Source organism: Dermochelys coriacea, chromosome 2 (genome assembly GCF_009764565.3).
Source record: "Dermochelys coriacea isolate rDerCor1 chromosome 2, rDerCor1.pri.v4, whole genome shotgun sequence".
NCBI lineage: Eukaryota > Metazoa > Chordata > Testudines > Dermochelyidae > Dermochelys > Dermochelys coriacea.
In genome coordinates, this window is record NC_050069.1 from 64,067,231 (window position 1) to 64,086,616 (window position 19,386).

General features: G+C 43.4%; 2 protein-coding genes across 2 annotated transcripts in view; one reads left to right on the top strand and one right to left on the bottom strand.

Annotated features, from left to right (window-relative positions):
* Positions 1-7,687, top strand: part of LOC119852085 (cytochrome P450 7B1) — a 184,509-nt gene extending 176,822 nt beyond the window's left edge. The window contains 1 exon segment of the mRNA XM_038392969.2: positions 1,402-7,687. Within this exon segment, the coding sequence (XP_038248897.2) occupies positions 1,402-1,692 (291 nt within the window). The 3' untranslated portion in view covers positions 1,693-7,687.
* Positions 7,688-15,595: 7,908 nt separating this feature from the next.
* BHLHE22 (basic helix-loop-helix family member e22) lies at positions 15,596-18,636 on the bottom strand. Its single transcript, XM_038391472.2, has one exon. It carries the CDS (start codon positions 17,895-17,897, stop codon positions 17,013-17,015), a length of 885 nt encoding a protein of 294 aa, XP_038247400.1. The 5' UTR covers positions 17,898-18,636; the 3' UTR covers positions 15,596-17,012.
* Positions 18,637-19,386: the final 750 nt, after the last annotated feature.

A 19,386-nucleotide genomic window follows, 5' to 3' on the forward strand; every position in this document is an offset into this window, starting at 1 on the left:
GGAGGCCCTGCTGATCACAGTTTAAGAACCTCTAATCTGATAGGTAGAACAGGGTTCTGGTAATCAGAAGTCTAGGCTTCTCTACCACTGTTTCTTACTGATGTTCAAGAGCATTATGGAAACTTAGTAATTTTATTTTTCTATAGGACACATATAGAACAGGCAATCAGAAAATGTTAGTATTTTTATTAAAATTAATATATTGCAGTGTCTTTGGTCTCTCTGGCAAAGAGTTAATCAATCCACTTTTTCCTCCATGGTATGGCTTGACCAGGAACCTGCCTGGTAAACTTCCTATGACTTTTTTACTATCAGCTGAGATGGTTTCTGTCTGAATTGCTTGTTCAAGTCTAACTTTCAAAAGCTTGCACTATAGCAGATGTATGCTAACTGGCCAAGTGCTAACGAGTGACCATAAGCAGAAAGTGTTTTGTTGTTTTCATTCAAAGCATACATGACTATTTTTAAGTGGTTTAATTCACCATGGACTGAGCTAAGATTGCCACATCTCCTTCATTCACAAATTCAAGTTAGCCCTTAACAATTACCCTGACACTAAAGGTCTTCAGAAAGATGTTAAATTTATGGGACCTAAGATACTGGCTAAACTTAATGGAGTAAATTCTAGAGTACTTACTCTAGAAAAACACTTCCTGCTATGGGCACTTACTAACATGTGGCCTGCTTTGCACGCAACTTCCATAGCAAGCTATTGAAAGTCAGGTGTGAACAAGTGAGACAGATGGAAACTATCTTCGACTGACAAGAACACTGATAGTAAGTTATCAGGGCTAGTTCCTGAACAATCTACACTGTGAGAGGGAAGGTGGGAGTTGCAGTAGATCAATTTTCTCCTTGCCAGAAAGAGCAAAACCGTTGTACCAATGGGATTTTGCCAAATTTTTCAAATTAGTAGTAGTAGTGATGTATGTAGCCTCCTGGATGTATAGGATGCTTCACAAACAGAAACTGTGCTCTTCCTGAGGATCATTGTCCCTGCCTCAAAATGCTCATTATTAGAACAGAAGAAGGCTTTTCCTGCACTGGCTTGGACATAAATAGTCCCATCTCTCTTCCGGTCACCTGGTGAGAGAATGGGTCCCCATGCTGACCTGCTATGAAGCTGCCATTGCAACTAACACACTCTCTAGCCCTTAAAGGGGCAGCACGCCTTTCTCAACAACCCAGACAGTGGCCCCTGCCACTTAATGTGCAGTGAGGTCATTTGAAGATGGATAAAACTCAATTTAAGTGAACAGACTAAAAGGAGGAAGCTGTCAGTTCCTTGTCTTAGCTCTTAGCTTACTTCAGGGTTTTAGAAGCACCCTCTGCACCCTCTTGCAAATAAAACCACTCATGTAACTGCTCTGTTAATTTTCACCATCTCTCTTTTATTTTCAGGTGTATAAGTTTGATCGTTATATAGAGAATGGCAAGAAGAAAACCACCTTCTACAAGGGGGGGAGAAAGCTGAAATACTTTCTGATGCCTTTTGGCTCTGGAATCAGCATGTGTCCTGGCAGGTTCTTTGCAATGAATGAAATGAAGCTGTTTCTGATTTTATTCTTGGCTTACTTAGACGTAGAACTAGTGGAAAAGAAGCCCGTAGGGCTCGACAACAGTCGTATGGGCCTTGGTATCCTCTTGCCAGACTCTGATATTGCCTTTCGTTACAAGATAAAGTCTTTTTAGAAAAGTAAACTGCCTATTGCAGACTTCCCACTAATCTCACTTTTTTGCTGTTTCCTGGCTGTGTATTTTCTTTTTAGAGCGTTTTGCTTTTTTCCTGTTCTGCTTTCAACTCTCTCCTACCTGTGTATGTTTAAGTGAAGAGAGAGTAATGCTAAATGTCTTGGGGCTGGAGGATCACCTCCACAGGCACGAGAGCAGGAGTGGCTGGAAATTGATAAGGGGGCATGGAAGAAAGCAGCAACTCTGAGACATTCACCCTGCACAATACTCTGAGCCAATAGAAGTCATTAGTTGCCATTCCACACTACACCCTCTCTGCTAAGGGGGAAATACCGTAATCAGGGTGGCTGGTGGCTGCATGCCTTTGTAACCCACATTAACCCAATGTGGGCCTCTGTCCTCCTCTAGTAGCTGGACCACTTGAGAGATTTTTGTCCCCTCTGCTGCCCTGGTGCTAACATATTTGGTCCTTTAACTCAGCTCATAGAGGCTCATCCTTTTAGATGTAAAGGTCTCGGGTTCAATCCACAGACAGTTGACCCATCTGGACGTGTCATTACACTTGTTCAGGGAAACCTGCTGCCCAAGGATAAAAGGGAACTAGAGAGCAGTGTGGTGCAAAAAGGGGACTTTTTTTATTCCCGCCATCCCCAAGCCCCTTTCCCCTCAGCACAGCATTCACTAGAAACTGCGCAAAATCAGTCTTGCTGGTTTTCTGGGCCCACTTTCCTCTCTGATGGATTTTACTCTGGGAGGATCCAGTGTGACCTTTGACCCCCGAAATTTATGATTGCAGGCATCCTTGCACTAAAGAAAAGTCTTGGAGAAAATACTAGTGTTTTGTTTAGAAGACCGACTTCAATGAAGTGCTGGATTGGGCTCCTGGGAGCCCTTGCTTAAATTATACTGCCAAATGGAAAGGAGAGTGAATTGCTATCAATAGAGCTAACTTTTTTTTTTTAATTCCCATGGAGAGTATCTCCTCAGATCCTTCTCATCCCTCCCCATCCCTTCAAAAAAAACATAAAGTAACCTGCACCCCATTTCAAATCACACTGTTCTACACTATCAGTATATTCGGTATATTTTTCAGGAACAAAAATATAAATAATTCCATCAAATGCATTTACAGGTAAATTGTTCACCTAGTGGTGCTGCCCATCTTGGTTATAGCTATTTTCATGTAAACAGAAAAACAAATGAAGAGGTCCTTCTGCTATCCCCTCCCTGAGAAATCCAACCTCTGGTAAATGGGGTTTATCACAGGCTAACAGGGATATGATTTGTAGGAGTATTTTGTTGTTGTTCTGGCAGCATTTCACTGGCTTAGGAGTACTTTTTGAAATTCAACAGTTTTGTTACTTATGCAACACAAATCAGTAATCTGAATCTACTACTGTTATAGGGCCTGATTCAAACTCTATTAAAGTGGGAAGCTTTTGTTGACTTTAATAGGGTTTGAATCAGGCCCATACTGTCTACTGATTTATCTGAGCCACAACGCTACATTATTTCACATTTAATGTGAGCCTGTTTAAAATGACACCATCATCTTAAAAATTAGATTTCGGCCTAATAGCATTACCAGTAACATTTTGGATTATTACGATTGAAAGAGATTAGAGAGAAGAAAACAGAATTGTTTGGCTTGTTTACTTTATGCATTTGACAGTACTTTGTATTTGCCAGTTTCTCCTGTTGTCTTTCACACACAACACAAAAAAGAAGAAATTTTTCAAACTCTAGAAAAATATGATTGCAAACCACAAAAATTGGTATGGGAATTCAAGGACAAAAGTAACACCTAAAACTACTTTTAACTTGTTTTTAAAAAGGTGACTAATTTTCAAGTTGATGGTGTCATTTAATCTGTGTTTAGAACTAGAATACAATACCTACAAACTGTGAAGTGGTCTGTATCACTGGCTCCTGTTGAGGTACTTCCCCTAACTCTTTAACTCCGCATTCCTGATGGTTCAAAAGCAGTTAAAGTGCTAGGAATTTGAGTAAAACTCTGGTGAATAAGACAATTTAGAAATCTAAAAGTGGGATGTATTTACAGAGAGGTGTCTTCTAATGAATGCCATTTTTCCCTAGTCTTTTACATATTTCAAGCTGTGACCTAAATAATGTTGTGATACTTAAAGAATATTGCTAATTGTCAAGAAGCTAACAACTTCAGCCTCAGCATATCCTACAGCCTCTGGAAATTGTCCCCACATCAATTACACACAGTTTCTTACTGATGCTACATTCCTCCTTAATATACCTCCCAAATCTGAGCATGCTTTTGCCCTTAGCCTGATGTGGTAACCCCATACAATCATAGAATGAGGTGTGGACTGATTTTAGGGAGAGCTGAGCTAGTTGTAAGTGGGACCCCAGGGTTTTGCTTCATAAATAAGCTCCTCGTTCCTCAGCACTCATGCACATTGTAGGCCCCTCATCTCATTTTTTTCCTCTCCCAGCTGGAGACAGGGCCAGAAAGCCAAGGTCACTTCACGTGAGCAGTGCCTGCCCTGAAGATGTGTTCCCACCATACAATTATCATTTATAGAAGTTAAACTGGAAAGATGTTGGAGAGCCATGCAGCACCTAAATACTAGTTAGGGAACCAACCCCTGCTCAGTCCCACACCGGATTTGCACTGGTCTCTGTAGTGCAAAGCTATTTACTGCAGGCTGTTTTAGCTACATGGATGTGAGCAGAGACCCAATTTGTCCCATAACCATTTTATAGACACTCTCCTGAGTTGTAATTAGTGACTATGTGGAGTCAAAGAACACAACTTCCCACAATTTCTTTATCTCAGTGTTTTTTGGAACAAGTCATTTAGCACTAAATTCCCAAGCGTTCATTCATTTTTAGTGCCTCCTTTTTAAGTGCCCTAAATTGACAGCACCAAGGCTTAATGTTCAGAGGTGCTGAGCACCCACAACTTCACTTGACCTCCCTGGAAGTTGTAGATGCTCTGAAAAATAGGCCGAAGGTGTCTCCCTCCAATTGAGCACCAAAGCTAGTGGACGTTTTTTTTAAAAGTAAGCCTTAATTCCTGTGCCTCAGTCTTCCTCATCTTTAAAATGGAGAAAATCTTTCCCTGCTTTGCAAAGCACTTAAAGATCTATGGATGAAAAGCATTATGTAAATACTAAGGATTAGTATTATTTGTTGTTTATGCCTGAGGCCATTTAATTATTCATGTAAACTATATCCCCAAAATCAGCATCACTAGGAAGACTTTCAAAGATTGGCACATCTAAGCTCCCAGGCTTCTGGGAAGAAAATTGTTTTTGTGAGATATATTGAATGAACATTTTGTCTTCATATAGAATATCAATACTACCTATGGTATTGGAGTATACTTATATTAAATGGGCTTTGCAGTTGATTAAATGCCTTAAGTTTGCTTCAACATTTAATCAACTGCAAAAGCTGTTTATTGCTTGTATACTCCAGCTCAATAGAATAAAATTTATTTTTATATACAGCCTTTCATATTCAGGTTAGTCACTAGTGTACTGACTCTCTAGGCAAACATCGCAGCTATTCTATATTCAGCCATTGCTCACAATCCTCTTGGACATTAGAACCTGTTTTATTGAGAGAGAGAAAATGTTGACATCTTACAATGTTGACTATAGACATTATTGCTTAAATGTAAGCTGTAAAATGTCTCATGCCACAATTATGATAAATCTTTTGTTGGCATTCCATTTTGAAACAAATGTGAAGCAACTGTGAAAATAAAAGTAAGAATTTGTTTTAAACATAAGACCTTCTTTGACTCATACTGTGCTTTTAGGATTTCGAATTAGAGTATAACTTGCTGTAGCATAATTTAGTAGGACATACTTGGACAGTGCCAAAAATGAATGAAAAACATTACTAGTTTCAGATTAATCACTGATCAGTTGGTATAAATATCTATTCAGAAATAAAACAAGTATGTACAAACAAGCAAATAAAAATCTATATCCCCAGCTGTATCTTAAAGCATCAGGTCACAAGTAAGAAGTTGAGGCACAGTCCTGCAAGGTGCTGCGCACCCTCTACATATTTACTCACTTTAGTAGGAGTATAGGGTGTTCTTGCATCTCACAGGGATTGAACACTTGATTTGAGGTAAATTGGCCTTAGCTTTTGTTAAATAACCAAACCTAAACCAGGCAGCGAGAGTCCCTGCTGAACAGACTCAGATCTACCCAGGCTGCATCAAGAATCTAGATGCCTAACACTGGCTGTCCAGAGATGGCATCCCCTAGTAAGACCCCATCTTCGGACTTTCTATCCATGCCTAGTAATGGCTCAACCTTGTATTGTGGCCTTCTCATAAGAGTGCCTCACATACTCCAATCCACTGCAAAGAGCAAACTTCATCTTGCATATGTTAGTAGGGTCAAGCCCTGCTAAGAAGTATGTGTGAGAATTGAGGAGATGGGGCATTTCATCTGGCTGCTCCTCTGGATCATGCTTTATTAGAAAGACTGACTGGACATAACCCCCAGCAAACTGGGTCATATTGACCATGGCCAGTCCAATTAGATGTCTGCGTAAGTGACAGCCACTGGATCAGACATAATCTGAGGGCAGTAAGTCTGCCCAGAACAGACCATTTGGTTCGGAGTGGGTGAGTGAAAGCTTAGGACCGCATTCCCCCATGGACCATGTCAGTCCACAGTCTTTGGGCTTGAAGTGGACACACCCACATGATTAACTCCGACATGTCTAGTTGGCTTTAGCCAGTCATGAAGCCACCCAGGAATGCTAGAGTTCCATGATTGCTGCTTGGGACAGGGAGCAGCAAAAGGCTGTAATCCCATCAAATGTTTCTGGTGAGAACCTAAACCATAAAACCAGACCTAGAGTAGTGTTCAGTGTCACCAGATCCCTAAGATGGATATCTAGTCATATATGTAAAGACTATTTCATTGTGTACAATGTGGAATTGCCATTAATCCTTCTTTTAAAAAGTCATGTATTTTGCTCTCTTTTCCACCCTGTTCATTACCTCCCTGAAAGGCCTTGCAACGTCATGACCATCCCTCCCACAGACCTAGTAGGGTTGGATAGGACTCCTTACGTATGTCAGGCCGGAGGTATTCAGGTGCCACTCAAGCCACTGGAATTGCAATGTTGCTCCCCTTTGTGATAGAAAGGTGCACTGCCCAATCCTTTTAAAAGTGAAACTGCTGATCAGCAACAGCTTCTTGCAGGAACACCCTGCCCAGGGTTGTGCCAGCTGCCAAAACTCACTCTCCCATGCCCCAGCAGGTTCATCTTTTTAATATAAAATTAAAGTTCAGTTCCAGTGCAGCGACTTGTGGGAGCTGCTAGAAGACTCCATCTGACTTTTAAAGTTAACATTTTTTTTAACAGGTGAACTCCTCATGAACCAATGTGAACACTAAAATGTGAGCCTTTATGTTATGTAGGTAGTATGTGCTCTTTCCTGTTCAGTACTTAGCAACCATGTAAGCAATTGTACAGTCCTGTTCGAAAGGATTAGAATGCTTCCCTGTGTGATTATATGAGTAGTTGTGTGTAATTGTTTGCAAATTAGATTTGGCTACATTGCCATGTCTCTAGCAATGTGCTTTAATGTACTAAAAACCACATAAGAAATGGGTATTAGTTTACTTCTTTAAGCCATATCGTATTACACTACTCTCAGAATTGTTGTTTTTTTATTAGTAATCACTGATCTTTGTACTTCATTTGTAGGGGTAGAAATTATATTTTATTTCATTATTACTGAATATTTGGATGTTTAAAAGGTGGTCAATTGTTCTTAATTCCATAAACTGACATACTATAAATAGATGCACAAAGTTCAGATTCTCCTTTAATAGTTAATGTCCATTATTAAGGCTTTTAGACTGAATAAGGTACATCTGTGAATTTCTGAGCAAGAAAAGTGAAACTTTACTAATCTGACCTTTTATGTGAATTTTGTATTTCTAAAGCTACAATAAAATTGAATGTATCTATTCGCATATTGAATGACTTTCCTTGTCTGTCCCTCCCCCCTCACATCTGAACATACATTCTTTATGCAATACCACAGATATTGCTTTCATTTAAAAAAAAAACCTGACTTATGTAGAATATGGCATTCTGTTACTTGACCACGAAAGATATTTTTAAAGAGAAAAAAGGTGAGTCTGTTAGATTATGATAACCACTGTGCATTTGTTAAAATACTCAGTCCATTTAATCTTGTCCGTCTTAAACCAGTCCTGAAGAGAGAGTAAAGGAAGGAGATATTTCTGTAATGCTTATGGCAAACTTGAAAGGTAGTGTGAGTGGGTGCAAGTCCTCCATTAAAGTCATTTCCAAATGTGGCCCTCTTTGACTCCTGTCTACCTCTGAGTACAGCAAAATGCATAACAAACGATATAAAATGTTCCAACCTCAAAAGGTCATTAATAAAACATTTTTTTAAAATGAAATGTGGCTGTTGATGTACACCTGGCAAAATATGCCCTTGTATTTGGAAACTTAGCTTTTCTAAGAATTACTTGCAGTTGCTGGAATTCTTCAGTTAGCTCTCTAATATGCAAGTCAAACATTGATGAGGACATTGTCTTTAGATTCATAATCCATAGATATTTTTAACAGGCGTAACAGTGTGGTTTTTTTGGAGACATATTTAGCAGAAAGCAGATTTGCATAGCTTTGGTTTATTTCAGAAATAAGTTTGCATAACAATGTTTTCAAAACAATTACCTCGCTTTGTAAAGAAAAAAGGCAATAGTGGTTGGGATTTTAATAAATGAACATTTTTGAGTGAAGTGTCCTTGCTGTTCTGTCCTTGCACAGAAGCTAGCTGTGTGAGTGAAAAACTAGTTGCTGATTGTACTGTATTTTATCTAATATTGGTCTTGACGCTATTGTGTGCAATACTTTAAAATTACTTGGCACATCACTTTTACACATAATATATGCTCAATTCAGATTAATGAGGTTATTTTTAACTGTGACAACAGAGAAACTTAAGGTTAAGAAGAAATTGAATGGAACTGAAATATTTTTTGCTAGTTATTTTATTTGGCTAAATTTATATTTGTAAGGACTATAGAGTGACAACTCAAGAAAATAGTAGAATTACAACAATTTTAGGTAAAAGTATCACTTCTAGAAAAGTTTGGATTCTTTAAAGAAATGTATATGTTCACATATAAAGTGCAATGAACAAGTAGCAAGAAACTTTCATTGCATCTATAGAAGCATTCACCATACAATTGCATATTTTTCATTTGCAAGGACTGAATTAAAATTAAATGTTGGATGCAATGTGATCTTTATCAGTGAATCATAAACAGTTCTATGTATTAAATTGCTTTTGCTATGCATATTTATATGCAATATGTTTCACTGTATTCTCGACTATGTACGTGATTATTTATAATAGTAGAAATGCACTGGCTTTCAAACATTACTGTACAACAAAATAAAAAATTCAAAAAAAGTTTCACCTATACTGACAAACTATTCCTGTGAAAGTTTAATAGACGTTTTAGTAATGATTTGCTGTAATTTTTATAGAAGTTGACCTAAATTGTTCACAGTACATGTAATTTTCTTACCAAAACAGTAATGATTGAGAGTACAGCAGAGTTGAGAAAGTACAAGTTAAGAGATACAGTAAGTAAATGTACACTGTAAGACATAGCAATGATTTATTTTTGATCATTTCATCCCACTTACTGCATCTCTCCTCAGATAGTTTAGCTGTTAACCTCATACTGTCAGGATGTGTTTCCATTTCTATTTTCTTGTTTTGTGGGCCATTTAATTCACTCTTCAATATGTAAATATTTTTCAGTGGCCATCTAAAATTGAAATATTTACAGCAATGTAACTAGAGTCTCAAAAAAGGGGGAAATTTGTAACTATACAGGTCACTTAGAGGTCAGGATATTAAAGACTTGTACATGAAAAGTGGATGGACGTTGATTGAGCAATAGATTAGAAGATTATCCTAAGAAGAGGAATTCTGTTTGTGAAATGCAGAAACACTAATTGCCTCCTGATGTTGCTCGGTTTTGCAAGAGAACACCTTTTTATTTTTAATGTAGCAACACACTTTAAAAATTCACTCTAAGAACATGGCTATATGTCCAGGAACACCACTAAATTTAATTGAGGTTTTTAAATGATACAATTTAGTATTTAACTTTGTGTTATCTGATTAGATTTTAATGCAGCAAGAGGGATAGTACTTTGCACTCATTTCCACTTGTGGGTTATGACTTAATACTTCCTCAAATTAAAATATTACACACCTCCTATGACTTTTTAGTCATCTGGCCTCAGAATGAGAGAGAGACCAGACAGTCCTAAAAACACCACCTTCTTCAGTAACTGTTTGAGGGGGATAAAAGAAATGGGGTTTCCTAATTAGCCAGTCTGTTAGCATATGTCCTGTCTGAATTCCTGGACCTAAATATGTATATTGATATAAAAGAAAAGAGCAGTTAGCCATAAAAAGAGATACTTGAATATTAGAAAACGTTGGCAAATGCCAAAGATTTGTAAAAATGCATGGTGAACTTCCTTCTGAAACTTCTTAGAAGAAATAATAGCTGCTTTGGATAACCACTGATACCTTTCTAAGTTGTAATGAAGAGATTAATTTATGGTTGTCTAGCAGTTTGAGTGTCATTAATGTTTCAGTTTTGCCCCTAGTAGAAATGTATTTTTCTTTTCTATTTTAATCTGTGACAATTATATAAGGAAATGGTGGTTTATCTACAATGCATCATTTTGCTATAGCTTTCAAATCGGTCACAGATCACAGTTCTTACAGGTGCAGATATGAATTTAAAAATACAGCAGTCAAATGCTTGAAACATCATACATTTATTTCATGTTGTATTACACGTCTCTGAATCAGGTTGAGAGGACAAGGGCGAGTACGGGCTCTGGGAAACGTTTAACTCATGCAAAGTCTGCATGAAGATAGCCCGTGCAAAGGAAAGCAAACCCATTAGAAAGAATTTCTATTAGCATGTTGAAATGGAGCTGATCTCTAGCCATTATTCTGGAGAGCCAAGGGGCTGGGCTGTAGCTCACAAGCTTTTGCTCACCAAACGTATTGCAGTGTTTCTTCAGCAACAGCACTGACTAACTAACCTTCATTTCCGAGTTACCCCTCAGTGTAAAGGAAAAGCTAAATCAAGCAACTGCGTACTTCATCTTGGCTCCAGCGTGAAGCGATAGTACCTGCTCTACTTAACCCTTGCTACGCCTGACTGAACGATTATCAGTATTTTCTATGCGAAGGGACAACCCATTATTAAACTCTGGTGAACTTTGCTAGACTCGAGGCCACTAGGGTCTCGCTGAAGGAGCGGGACGGGTGAAGATTCAGGGGAAGGAAATAAACATTCTCCCTCCAGCTTCTGTCCCTGTCTTGCCTGGCACGGCCGGAGCGTTAAGAGAAGAAAGAAATACCGCGAAATAACCTTCCCTTCTGTCCACACCAACAAGCCAAACTCCAGGAAGTGCCGGAGCTGGAAATCCACCTGCCCCAGGAGAGCGAGAGCACTAAGGGGAAAATCCCAGTGGGGCATTTCCAGCTGCCTGATGGGAGAGAAGGAGGAGCAATAACGAGCCTCAGGGAGCTCAAATCCCAGGACAATTAGCTGCACTGCACCAGGAAAGCGGACTGCAATGGGTGGCAGTCTCTGTATAGACAGGGCAGCTAAAGAATCCGTACTCCAGATTGAAAGGCGAAGCAGCAGCTTCGCTTCTCCATGGCACTCTGTTAAATTAATAAGAAAAGGAGGACTTGTGGCACCTTAGAGACTAACCAATTTATTAGAGCATAAGCTTTCGTGAGCTACAGCTCACTTCATCGGATGCATTTGGTGGAAAGTCTACACCAAATGCATCCGCTGAAGTGAGCTGTAGCTCACGAAAGCTTATGCTCTAATAGTCTCTGAGGTGCCACAAGTCCTCCTTTTCTTTTTGCGAATACAGACTAACACGGCTGCTACTCTGAAACCTGTTAAATTAATGTTTATATAAAACGGGCGCTCTTGTTTTAAAAAGGGGAACAAAAGTCAGACAACCCAGCCCCTGTCAATTAACCCAGCACACTTCCTTTAAAGTTGTGTACCTGTCAGGCAATGACTCGCTCTGCCATCTGATTAAAAGCCCAGTTTAAATCGTCCCTGGGGGTATTGGCACTGGGCGAAATCACAGTTCTAAAGGATGCTGCCGATACCATACGCACGAGTGGCTCATTTATTTTACCAACAGCCCACTTAAAAAAAAAAAAGTGTTAATCGCTGCAAACTTTCCTAGCACGTGGATAATTTACTTTGACGGCTGCATTTTAATTAAAAGCAAACGTATTTATGTTTCTGATGTTTATATTGCGCAATTTAATTACGTTTAGAGGCAGCACCGCCTTCCTCCCCTCCCCCATCCTAAATCACATTTTCATTAAAGGTTTGAATAAGAAAACTCACTTGACCACTATTCATTATCTCTCCCCCTCCATGCGCACAAGTTCACTTACCCATTCATTTAGTCACTGACTCATTCCAGCAAATCCGCTGCAACTGCTGCCAGCGGGGCTGTGCACACTCATAATTATTTGTCAAAGTCTAGAAAGTGTATTATCCCTTTTTCTAGCGGTAATTAGTTACCATAGCATCTAATACGTAAATGTGCCCAGCGCACACCATTAACAGTTAAACGAAGGATTCAATTTAACACATGATTATATCTTTCATAAGTCATTACATTAGGAAAGTCAATGTCACTCATGCTGGGACAGTCGCAGGATTAGAAGTGGGGAAAGGCGGGGGGGGGGGGGAGTCTGTCTTGGCAACTGAAGCTTAGGGGTGGTTTTGGAGAGGGCTGGTTGAAGGGGCTCGGTTTGGCGGGGTGTTGGAAGTGGAACAAAAGCTCTTCCAGGGGCTGGTCAGTTCTGCTGAAGGGAGGAAATCCCCCCCCCCCCGGCTAGTTGACGGAGACAATGGGTAAGACCGGCTCGGTGACAGTGCAAGTGCCGGTTCCGTGTCAGTTCCCAGCGACGCTGCTGATTACAGGGGAATAGGCAAGAAGTGTGAAAAGCGGCACCGGCTGGGAAACTGTCACAGACCCGACAAAAATAAAGTCAGATCAGTCACCCGCCCCCCCCCCCTCCGCCAGGAGGCGATGGCCGGGATTGAGACTTGTTTTCTGAGCCATCTCATAGAATCATAGAATCATAGAATATCAGGGTTGGAAGGGACCCCAGAAGGTCATCTAGTCCAACCCCCTGCTCAAAGCAGGACCAAGTCCCAGTTAAATCATCCCAGCCAGGGCTTTGTCAAGCCTGACCTTAAAAACCTCTAAGGAAGGAGATTCTACCACCTCCCTAGGTAACGCATTCCAGTGTTTCACCACCCTCTTAGTGAAAAAGTTTTTCCTAATATCCGCGGATCCTCTCTGCTAACTCTTTCTGGCGCACACCAAGCTTATAAAAGCAGCTGGGGGCGAAGGGGGCGGGGGCTTGGAGGATTGCTCTGCAAAAAAATACAACTTTAATTGAAACCACTAGGAAGGCACCTACGTGCACACAGGGAACGGTAGCGACATTGGTGGGTCAGAACTAGCTTTGATCTCAACGGCCAGCTCGGTCGTTTAAATGTCAAATTTCAGACAACTTAAGCTTCCCGAGGGAATGCCTGGGAAGAACCGCTCCTAGGGGCTGTAGTAGCAAGTCGCTGTTCTCTAGCAAACTTTTGGTCACTCATCCGCAGGTTAAGGCACTTCCAAAGAACGTCCCAGATCACAGGAAATAGCGCCCGCTCAGTTACAGCTCTGTAGAGAGCCCTGATCACGGCAGGTTTTTCAACAGCGCTGAGCAGCTGGTGTCTAGCCCAGGAGGGGATGCGTTTGAACTAAAGTAGAGGAACAAGCCAGGCTTATTTTAAAAATTGGCCCCACCCTTTGATTCATAAAGACTCCCCCTTCCCTCTCTCCTCCCCGCCTTCACCTTGCCTTCCATAGCAAAGATCATCATAGCATTTCCACACGGAATTATTGAAACCCCTGGGATCTTCCTTTCCCACTCCATAATTGGTTACGCGGTACTAATTCTAGCAAGAATTGAGAAGCCAGCCGCACCTACGAGAGGACTATCTCAAGGAAGGCGCCTTTGTCGTGAGAAATATGAAGCAGCAACTCTTGCAGCAAATGTGTCCTGAGATGTTATAATACATACACACACATACACACGTCAGACGGGTGGCTGTGGTTAATTCCTAATCAGAATGATGGACAGCAGAGACAGAACAATACAAACTAATGGCTGTGTTGCTGATCACTTTACCCCTTGATTAAAGACACCCAATTATGGCGCAGAACAGTGTCGTAATTATGTTCCTTAATCACATCCAGGAGGTTTAATTGCCTTAACGATGTGTTTCATTAAATGAATTTAGGTATTATAGTCGACAGTTCTCATACACAGTTGTTTTCAAATTAACATAATATTAGACATCGTCATGGAAATTGTTTTAATAATCATAATTAGACGCACCCAGGCTTTGTCTAGTAAATGTTGAGAGACGGCTCTGCTTGCGCCTGGGGGCCGAGCTGCCCACTCTGGCTGGGCTGCCTTCCCACAGCTTCGTGGCACTTTACAGTTATGGTTCCTGAAAAGTTACAGGTTCTGATTAATCTCTTTGATGGGAAGTGGAGCGGAAAATATGTATCCCCTTCTACCACGCTGGATGCCATTTAGGGCTCTCATTAGAAGCTGCGACTAGCCAGAGCCAGTAAATAGGACATACTGTATGCAGCGGGCACATACACTCAGCTCCGACCGACCCCACCAAGGAAACCTGGTGGTGGGTCTGGGCTCCACGGAGGGAAGAACTGTAGTGACTCCCGCTCGGGATCCCTCCGCCGAGCCGGCACACGTGTAAATGCTCACACTCCAGATCAACGCGGGCAATAGTCACTTCAGCACTTGGGTTTGTTTACATTTCTAATCGAGCCTGACTGCTCTTCGGGTGCGAAAGGCGAGTCGCTTTTGGACTGTGGCCTCGAGCTCCCAGGGAGTTCAAGAAAAAGCAAAGAGGACCAAAAAACGGTGTGTGTTTGTGTGTGTGTCCCCTCCCCTTCTCTTGTCATCAATTGCAGACCGTTACTCATGTTAACAGTGCCATATGTGGGAACATACCAAAACCCTAACAGCTTGCATCTTTTCAGCATTAACTCCCTCCCAGACTGAGGTTTCATCTCCAGGCTGGAAGTGTGAAGATAGCCTTCAATCGTCCTACAAAAAAACTTGGGGGCTTTTCTCTCTCTCTTCCTCCGTCTCTCGCTACTGCTTTCATTTCTTTTTCTTGCAACGAGTCAATCCCCTGTCAATTAAACAGGTGAATGATAACAATGGATCCGTGTCAAGAACTTGAATGCCACAGTCCCTGAGCGATGCTATTTTTGTACGTTTGGCACCCAGGGAAAGGCAGAGAGAAAGGGGATACTTCAACCCCCCCTCCCCTTACTGGTACAAAGCACAGCATAATAAAAAGTTTGTTGAAAATATTTTAATAAAGATTCTTTCCGACATAGATACACATACAAACGATCGTACATTGCTGTCATAATCTGATTGACCTATTTAATATATATCACTCTTTACACATCCATGACCTGCCAACAGATCCATGACGGCTCCTATTTTGACATCCAACCTGACAGTCCGAATTTGTATTATCTGCAAGTAGTGGAAAGGAGCAGGACTCGTTTTTGAAGGCGGGGGGGGAGGGGGCGAGGGGGAGGGGAATTGATTTACAAATGGCAGAGAGACAGCTACCCAGCCATGCAAACTCAGACTGAAAGCTCACTTTGGGTAAATAGCCACTTTTTGCTCTTCTCCTTATTTTATATTTCCTTAGATTAAAAAAAAAATCACACGTTCTATAAATCAGCCCAAAGTATTTCAATTTAAATAATCATCCACACTGGTTAATTTACATACATATTGAAAGCAATTAAATGATACCTTTGGGGAACACACACACACACACACACACACACACACACAAAACAAACAAATAAAACAAAAACAAAAACAAAAACAAAAAACAGCGCCTGGGAACACATGAGCTTGGCAAGTGTTCCCCCCCCCCATAGGAGCTATTGCTTTGATGCCTTGTAAAAGTAAATAGGTATTACCCTTTATAATGCAAAGAATCCCCCTTTTAAAAGTCGGTTAATTGAGAATTAAGAATACACCTTTCCTGTGATTTTTGGACTGAAGCAATTTATTAAAGCTCAATTTAAATACAGGGATGATGCAACTTAAAATCCAGACGACCTTTCATAAACCTAAGCAGCTCCGATACAGCAATAGTTCTGCGTATACCTGGTTGGCAAATAAACGTTTTAAAACACTTGGCACACAGTTTAAGTTAATCCATAAAACAGAATTTTAGAAGCATTTAAAAAAAAACTGCACATAAGACCCGTGACCTTAACACATGATAAATATTGTTGACGTGGAAGGGTCCTTGAAAGAAGAACAAATAAATATCATGTCTTGTTTATACATCATTGCAACGTGGAAAGAAACAAGGTGCACATAAATATTTGTTTTAAAAATGCAATACTTTCAGCCACACGGAGTAGAGTGTTGCTCGCTCGCTCGCTCTTTAGAAGACTCTCGCCAAAACTTCGCGCATTTTCATAGGATCAAAGTTCAGAGACCATAAAAAATACAAGTCAGTCTTTCATAGCAACGGTTCAGTCTCTTGGTTTCGTTTAAATAAGAAGTGTCTACGTTTCAAGTTTGTTTGGCGCCTGGCTCAGCATCAAAAAAAAAAAAAATTGGTTGCAAGTGCCCCTTCTGATTTGTCTGAATGGCCGTGCAGCTGGAGCCCCCGCCGCCGCACCCCAGCCAGCCGCCCCCTGGCCTCAGCTCGCTGGGGCAGAGCTCTCGAGCCCCAGTCAGCGGGATTGAAATACATCAGCCGGGGAGGGGGGCTTCCTTCTTCCTCCCCCAGCTGCTATTTCTCAGCCTCCCTTTGTGTCCACACACACGCATACACACACACACACACACACAATTGCGATTTTGTACTTCGCTGAGGTCTTGGTTGCGATCAAGTCACCACTTCCACGAGGAAAGCCCCCAAGCCCACCCCCGGCCCGGTCCAAAAAAGAAAAGAAAAACCTTAAGCCTAATAACCACGAGAAACGGAGGATTGCGCCCAAGTCCTTGCCCCGAGTCGTCGTCCGCCTCCCCCCCCCCCACCCCGCACCCCTGCCAGCTCCTTGCCCTGCCCGGGTGGAAGCGCCTGGCGGGGGCTTTAAGGCTTCTCCGTGCACTGTTTGCAGAGGCTGGAGGAGACGCTGTTGAAAATGGCACATTTCTCCGGGCAGGAGCTGGCAGGGGGCAGGCCGGCGCTGAAGGGGTAGCCGGCCGCCTGCTCGTAGGCACCGAGGGCTGGGTGCAAGGCGGCCGCCGCCGCCGCCGCCGAGCTGGGCAGGGAGGCGGCCGAGATGGCCTGGCCCTGGTTGAGATAAGCCACCAGGCGCCGCATCTCCTCCAGAGCCTGCGCCTGCATGAGGATGTAGTTCTTGGCCAGCAGCAGCGTGGCGATCTTGGAGAGCTTCCGCACCGAGGGGCTGTGCGCGTAGGGGATCACCGCCCGCAGCTCGTCCAGCGCGTCGTTCAGGTCGTGCATCCGCCGCCGCTCGCGGGCGTTGATGTTGAGCCGCAGCGCCTTCTGCTCCTTCGACTTCTTGCTGCCGCCCAGGCCGTGGCTGTTGGAGCAGCCGCCCTCGGCCGCCTTCGGGCCCCCCCCGGCGCCCCCCGCCCCGGGCGAGGCGGCCCGCGGGGCTCCGCCGCGCAGCACCAGCTCGCAGCGCCCGTCGCTGTCGTCGTCGGGGCTCTGCTCGCCGCCGCTGCTCTCCGCCGCCGAGCTGCGGCTGGTGCTCTCGCCGTACTTGCCGCACACCGAGCCGGCCGGCAGCGAGAGGGGGTCGCCGGCCCCCAGCGCCGCCCCGGGCGGCAGCAGCCCCTCCGCCTCGCCGGGCTCGAAGCAGCGGAGGGGCGAGGGCTGGCGCTCGCGCGGGGGGCTCAGGTCGAGCCCCGGGGGCGCGCGGAAGGCGGCCTCCATCCTCGTGGCCGAGGCGGCGAGAGTCCTGCGGAAGAAGCCCTCGTCCGCGGCCAGGCTCAGCGCCCGCTCCATGCGGCCCGCCCGGCGCCGCCTCCTCTGCTGGCCGCGAGCGCTCACCAGGGGATGCGCTCGGGCATTGTGAGCGGCGAGCAGCCCCCGCGCCCGCCGTTTATCTTGCTTGGCTTCACCTTCAAGAGATTTCCGGCCCCAGCAGCCGGGGGAGTCTTTTACATCATTAGCTCGGCGAGTAGGTTATTATGAAGAAGACTCGCCTGTTGGGACAGAGCTCTCCACCCAATCAGGTGAACGCTTTAATTAATGGGATTACAGCGGGGACAAACAAGCCCAGGCGCTCGCTGGCCCTGAGTCTGAAGAGTTTCCTTTCCCAGCTCTGAAGACAGGCAGCAGCTAGAGCTTTATAAAAGGCGCCTGCTCCATTATTCTCCCCGCCATCTGTAGACACAGCTTCGCGCATATGTTTGCAAGACGTTGGGTCCTGTTAGGGACCCCACGGCTGCCTTTAGCTTGGCATGTGCGGCGCCTTTCACTCGTCAGTGAGCACACTAGCCGCCCTGCTTACAGCCCGGGCTGCTCTTCGCCTCCTTCAGCAAATGCCAGAGCTGCACCGCCAAGGTGCCCACCGGAGGAGCGCTGCCCGCCGACTTCTGCTGACTTACCAAGAGAGAGTCACTCCACCCCTGTTTACACGCACCTAGCTCTCCCTGTGGAAAGCGATGGCGCGGAGTAGCAAAAGCCAGGCTGCTCCCCGCTGCCTCGCCGGAAAGGTTCACCTCGGCTTCGGACAAGACAATCCTTTTTCTCCCTTTCGAAACAAATTGAGAGCAAACTGCAAGGCGCTGCTTTTGTCCCCGTCCTCCACCCACCCACCCCCACGCCCTCCCCAAACTTTACAGGTTTGCTACGTGGTGGCAATTACCCCCCGCGTGTCAATAAAAATAAAAGCATCAGCTTTACAATACACTAATTTGAGGGCAAATAATAGGAATCAATGACCAACTTTTCTAGCCATCAGTTCTTCAACGATTCCTTCCTTGCAATAAGGGTACTTTACAAGGACGGCCCTGCCTAACTCAGAAATGGGGGCCAGTTTGTGCATCTGAATGTATCAGATCAACTTTGAGATCATGTAATTCATTAATGTCATCCGTCACGTATTTGGGCTTCAGCTACAACTCCTCACCTCAAGGCCCACTTTCCTTACACTCAGGTTCTCACACTACAGTGTAAACGCAAGTATTTGTCTAAAATGTGTCCTGCGGATCCTCGAATAATAGAGACAAGCAGCCTTTTCTCCCTTTATTGTAATCGCACTGAAAGCACATGGTATTTAGTGGCGGGTTTTCATTCTTATGACATCAGTAAAAACAATATTTCCCAACACCTCCAGTGCATCGTTCGTAGGTGGCAGGATTACTGAAGGCTATGAATTTTTTGGTTTCTCTGGTTTCATTAAAAACCTTTTAATTGTGTCTTTCCGAGATGGCCCCAGGTGTTGGACTCTTTTCATTACATTTTGCTCTAATGTGATGAAATTCTAATT